The 6434-nt window shown below is 35.3% G+C and overlaps 1 protein-coding gene across 1 annotated transcript; it reads left to right on the plus strand.

Moving 5' to 3' along the window:
- Positions 1-3809: 3809 nt before the first annotated feature.
- LOC130803252 (putative EG45-like domain containing protein 1) lies at positions 3810-4704 on the plus strand. The gene is made up of 3 exons (XM_057667447.1): positions 3810-3906; positions 4015-4288; positions 4625-4704. The coding sequence occupies exons 1-3, from the start codon at positions 3810-3812 to the stop codon at positions 4629-4631; spliced, it is 378 nt and encodes a 125-aa protein (XP_057523430.1). The 3' UTR covers positions 4632-4704.
- Positions 4705-6434: the final 1730 nt, after the last annotated feature.

The raw sequence follows: 6434 nt of genomic DNA on the forward strand, positions 1-6434 counted from the left end.
ACGCGCTTTATAGCGCTCAAAAGAACCATCGGACTTGGTCTTGACACGAAACACCCATAAAGACCGAATGATATTAGCATTAGGAGGACGAGGTACCAATTCCCAAGTATGATTTTCAATTAAGGCATCAAATTCCTCTTTCATAGCTAGCTTCCAGTTCGGGTCACATATAAAGCTTGGGAGTAGTATTTGGGATTGGGTTTAAAAATACCATGCTGACTACGCGTAACCATGCCGGGTGGTGATGATGAAGCGTGGGAATGGGCTGGGCTGCGTGAGGCAGGCCTAGTAGGTGTTGGGATAGCAGCTGGGCCGGAAATGGTAGCAGGCCCAGAGGTGGAGGGAGAGAAAGCTGATGGGCTTAAAGGATCAGTAGGCCCAGGAGGAGATGGGGGTGGAATGTAGTCTGATGGGCTGGAGGAAACTGTTGGGCCGGAAGCAAGGAGAGGCTGGCAGAGGGAGGGGGGAGCAGGTATTGGGCTAGGTGAGAAATTGGGCCCAGAAGGTAGAATAGGCAGGGGACGGGAAGTTGGTGGGCTAAGTTGTGAAAACTGAATAGGGGAAGGGTGAGGAGTTGGGTTGGGCGTATGAGCAGGCCCAGTAGAGGATGTTTTGAGGAAATGAAGTGGGTGATTATCATCTAAAAATTGGTAGTTTTGGGGAGACGGGGAAGAAGATTGAGAAAAAAGAAAGGTGGCCTCGTCGAATAGAACATGTCGAGATATAATGATTTTACGGGATGAGAGATCATAGCACTTGTAACCTTGATGAGAGGACGAGTATCCTAAAAAGACACATGGAGTGGAACGTGGATGAAGTTTGTGAATAGTAGTGGAGGGAAAGAGAAGGAAACATAAACACCCAAAAACCCGTAGATGAGTATATGTAGGAGACTTATGATAAAGAAAATGAGTGGGAGTGAAATTACCAAGAAGTTTAGAGGGAAGAATATTAAGGAGATAAGTAGCCGTGTTTAAGGCGTGAGGCCAAAAAGACGGAGGAAGGGAAGCATGACATAAAAGAATACGAATGATGTTATTGATGGAGCGGATTTTGCGCTCGGATTTGCCATTTTGAGAAGATGTGTAAGGACAAGAAAAACGAAGAGTAATACCCCAACTAGTACAAAATTGATGAAACATATTATTGTCAAATTCACCCCTGTTATCACATTGGAAAGATTTGATATTAAGCTCAAATTGAGTATTAACAAAAGTATTGAAATTTACAAACACATCATAAACTTGCGATTTGTGAACTAAAGGAAACGTCCACAAAAAATTAGTATAATTATCAAGAAAAAGAACATAATATTTATATCCTGAAGGACTAGAAATAGGAGATGTCCATAAATCACTATGAACAATATCGAAAGGTTTAGAACTCATAGACATAGAATTAGCAAAAGGTAATTGAATATGTTTTCCTAAAGGACAAGAATGCCAAACAAAAGGAGAAATTTTATTACATTGAATTGAACGAGAAGAATACAAGGAATTTAAAACCGCATTGCCCGGATGTCCTAAACGGGAATGCCAAAGACTAGAAGAAAAAACGGAAAAAAGCCGATGATGGGGAAGATGAAGAAGTAGCTCCATGTGCGGATGGGAAAGGATAAAGATCACCCGTGCTATTAGATCTTAGGACGATGCTCCCCGTGACTAAATCCTTCACAGAAAAGCCAAAAGGATCGAATTCGATGGAAACCATATTATCATGAGTGAATTTACGAACGAAAATAAGGTTTTTAATAACTTTAGGTGCATGTAAGACATTTTTAAGGGTAAGGGATTTTTTGGAAGAAGGAAAAGAAATATGCCCGTGACCAAGAACTGGAATCAAATTACCATTACCAACAACAATAGCATTATTGAATTGATGCTTTGAAGGAAAATACGGAAATAAAGTACCTTGAGAACGAGTCATGTGGGATGTGGCACCGGTATCCATATAAAATTGCTCATCCGGAGTAGACAAAGAAAGAGTGTTCATGGCATGATCAATGTTCGTAGGAATATAATTCATAGAAGCATTAGTCCCGGTGTGATAGCTTTCTGGAGGTCGGGGGTCCATTGCTTGATGTAGGAGGAGCCCAAGGTGCAGTGGGAAAAGAGGGAGCAGGCTGGGCCCAATGAGAGCCGGCCTAAGAAGGCCATTCAGTAGGTGAGTAAGGAGGAAAGGAGGGTGGGCCAGTGGGTAATCTGTTGGGCCGAAAAGAAAAAGAGGAATATGGCCTGGAATGGTGCTGCCACTGACCAGCAGCATTGACGGAGCTAGGGTGGCTGCCACGATGGGTCCGGCCACCACGACGAGGGTGACAGTGGCCACCACGGTGGTAGGGAGGGCCACGATGGTTAGAATGAGCGGAATTCTCGAAAAAAGTAGCTTTGCTTGTTGTAAGAAGGGTCGAATCTTGAGCGGGATGAATTTTTGTGGAAGAGGCCATGAAGAGAACAACAAGGAGAGGTGGAGAAAGAGGCGACGACACCCTTAGAAGGTGGTTGGGTGGCGGCAAGGGAGGAAGAAATGTGAGGGATCAAAAACCTAGGCTAATGATACCATGTTAGAATGATTTGGTTGCATTCTCATTAGAAGAAATGTGAATATATACAAGATTACAAATCATGCTTTAGGAAACTAAATATTTTTCTAATATGCTACACAATCATAGAGATTATACAAAATATTCTAGTAATCAAAAGATATTATTCTAATATATTCTAATAAAAATAACATTAAAATAATCTCACATATCTTCAATACCTATCACTTCAAGTCCCTTTTGTTTTGTATTCATTACAAATACGTCCATCCATCTACTTTAATATTTACCCCTTAAAATTTTGAATCTTCTTAGTATGATCTCCTCAAACCAAATATATATTAGCCAAAATAATAACGTTTATCTTATTCGAATCCTCTAAAACAATCTCTTTGACCATTATGAGAAGACCTTAGTTTCAAACACTATTTAAGTCATTAATACTAAATCTTATGATTTACATCATGATAATTGCTAATATTTCTTGTGAAAAATTATTGTAAGGTACTTTGATCATTCGATCACTTGGAATCATCTCTTTTGTATACAACTTCACAACACTTTTAACCTTATCATTTCGTTCAAAATAGCAATCTCTTTAGTCTATCTTTCAAAAAAAGAACATAAAAAGTAGCACTTATTTTTTTAATTTGGCAGCTGAAGATATAATTAAAAGTAGTATGCTCATCTCAAAAAATATATAATACCCATTATTTTTTATTTATTTATCAAAGGATTTCTAAGTGAGTTGTTCAAATGAGTTTTTAAATGATATTTTTTCCTAGAATTTTTTAAGAAAACTTTTGTTTGTGCATTGTATTACAATGTTTGGTAATGACAAATAATCAATTATTCATTTATTGAAAAAGGAAACAAATAGTATGATTATTAATTGTATTATTAAAATTTCCATGTATAAAAAATTGTATTCTAAGCTTTTAGTGATAACAAATCATTAATGAGACAAATAATAAATAACTAATATGATTACTCATAATTAAAACATTATTGTATTACAAAAATTTCCATAAACATGAAATCAATTTTTTTTTTCTCATTATTATTATCTCATAATAAAACAAAAATTATTAAAATTACCATACTTGTCTAAGAATTTAATTTTTTTTCCTATTTTGATACTCAAATATTTGAATGTACCCCTCTTATTTAAAGAGGTGTTTTATGTTGTATATTGTGCATCACTTCCTTCATACACATACAAGAAAAACTAAGTTTAGTACAAGGCTTTGTTCTAATACTAATGAAGATGACAATTCTAATTCTTTTTATTGCTACAATTTCTACTCTACTTACAATATCCTTTGCAATTCCAGGAACCGCTACCTTTTACACAACATATATTCGTAAGTATTTAATTATTCATTTGTAAAGTTTTACCAACAATATCTCACTAATTATTTAATTAATATTAACGCCTTTTTATCTTATTGTTGGTGTGTGTAAAAAACTAGCATCGGCATGTTACCAAAGTACTCCAGAAGGGACTATGATAGCTGCTGCTGGTGATCAATTATGGGATGGTGGTAAAATATGTGGAAAAATGTTTACGGTTACATGCACTGGTCCTACTAATCCATATCCACATCCATGCAAACCAGGAACAAGTGTAACTGTTAAAATTGTTGATCAATGCCCTAACTGTGGAGGCACTATTGATCTTTCTAAAGAAGCGTTTTCTACAATTGCTGACCCCATTGCTGGAGTCATTCAAATCGATTATCGACAGTAAGTTTAAATTAATAACACAACTAACACTAAATCATTATAATATGTGCTTTTAGTCCATATGATTATTCTGAAACGAATAAAAAAATATGTAAAGTATGGAGATTTGATTTCAAATACATATTAAAATGAGTTCAATATTATCTTTTTACTTTTAAATTATCAAGAATGATATATATGATTTTTACTCAAAAACAAGATATATGATCGATCTCAACAAATAAATTTATCTGTTCTCAATATTAATTATCGTTGTTCATTTCCATTTCAGTTGCAGTTTAGGATATAATTTTCAAGTAATTAATATTAATATACTTTTTTTATTAATTTTTTTAGGGTTTGAAGCTTATAATGTGGATGATCCCAAACACCTAGCAGGAGTATCACACAATAGCAAAGATATTCTGATACCAGCCTTATTTATTATTATACCTATGCTATAATGTATTAAATGGTTCACAATTTAATAGAATAAAGAAGCAATTCTTTCTGAATAATGTTCCCAGCAAATAGAAAACCGAAATGCAACGAAGTATTTTTGTCGCTCATTTTAACACAAAAGACATTAGGCGACAAAATAAACAACAAAATACTTTATCACCTAAATCTTTCTCACATAAATTTTTTTTATCGTCTATTATGTTGCTGATATATATATATATATATATATATATATATATATATATATATATATATATATATATATATATATATATATATATATATATATATATATATATATATATATATATATATATATATATATATATATATATATATATATATATATATATATATATATATATATATTAGGAGTAGGCTCTACGTTGCCCGATTCCTCGGCCTTTAAAAATAAAAAATATTAGTTAATATAACAATTATAAATGTAAAAAATTTAAGTAATTATTAATGAAATATTAACTTACCATATTTTCGCGCAATCGCACAGTAGAATACGGGCCTCCACGATAGGTAGGCAAAGGTGGTGCACTGGAGTCCTCGTTGCGCCTGTTACTCTTTTGGCGAGAGCTTTTGGCCTTAAACTCCTGCGTATCAGAGTAACTTTTCAAGGCGTTCCTCTATCTCTAAGCCCTGACCCTCCCTCTTGGCTCGTTCCCTTTCACGTTGGGACGAAAGCTCTCTCTCTTTGGTTCTAAGTTTGTTCATTGTGTCTTGGTACCGAAGAGAGCATCAAGTGTACCATGCTTTGTAGACATCCTTGTCAATGCTAGGATGCCACTTGTAGCAATTCTAATTTTATATTAAACTACAAAAAAAATATAATTAACTTTACGTATTATATCTAGCTCCATTTGAATTGATTGAATGTAATCAACATATACCTTAAATTCGTCCCAGTAAAATTTTTTAACTGACTCTGGCACCTTTTTCCAAGAAGTGCCCCTAAGGTCTAGAGACAGCTTAAACGTCTTTCCAATTTCGGAAGAGACGCCTCTTTTAGTGTTTGACTCCGCTGAAGCATCAAATCTAAAAAAACTACGATTAATATGTAAATTCGATTTTTTTAACAAATTCATTTTCGTTAATAAAGTTAACTTACTGCTTTTTTTGCGGAAGCCATGGTAGTAATGGCCTACAGTCCCCAAGGATATCCCAAGAAGCGTGTTGGGGCGTTTGAGTAGGCACTTGGCGAGGTTCGTCAAGCGGACAATGAGGATCCGACCCGCCGAGAGTGTGCTCTTCTACTTCATCGTCATCCCCTCTATCATCGTCAACTTCCTCAACAAAATATTGAGGTTGTTGAGTAGGAGTAACTGGATCCATTAAGGCAGTCATCACTGGATCCATATCATGTGGAAGGGCAAATGGACAGGCAACTGAGAAGATGCCCTAAGATAGTTCATTTGGGAGGGGTCATAACCATACTAATAGGGATATGGTTTAAAATTTTGATAATCCCCTCCCTAGGGTGTAGTTTTTGGAGTATCTAGGGAAAGATTAGTGTGTTGATTTTAGAGACTTGCGAAGGATTGTACGTATGGTTGTTGGTATGATGGGGGGGTTAAAGTTGCCATAGTAACTAGGTTGTTGATAACCATAGTTGCCATAGTAACTAGGTTGTTGATAACCATAGTCACTAAGTGAAACATTGTTCAAGTCAAACCCAAAAAAATCAAAGAAGTTT

This window comes from Amaranthus tricolor, chromosome 16, assembly GCF_026212465.1.
Source record: "Amaranthus tricolor cultivar Red isolate AtriRed21 chromosome 16, ASM2621246v1, whole genome shotgun sequence".
NCBI classification, from domain to species: Eukaryota; Viridiplantae; Streptophyta; class Magnoliopsida; order Caryophyllales; family Amaranthaceae; genus Amaranthus; species Amaranthus tricolor.

Coding starts and splice junctions, on each gene's coding strand:
- LOC130803252 (XM_057667447.1), top strand. CDS start 3,810: ATGACAATTCTAATTCTTTTTATTGCTACAATTTCTACTCTACTTACA. Junction 3,907..4,014: donor CTTTTACACAACATATATTC/GTAAGTATTTAA, acceptor GTAAAAAACTAG/CATCGGCATGTTACCAAAGT.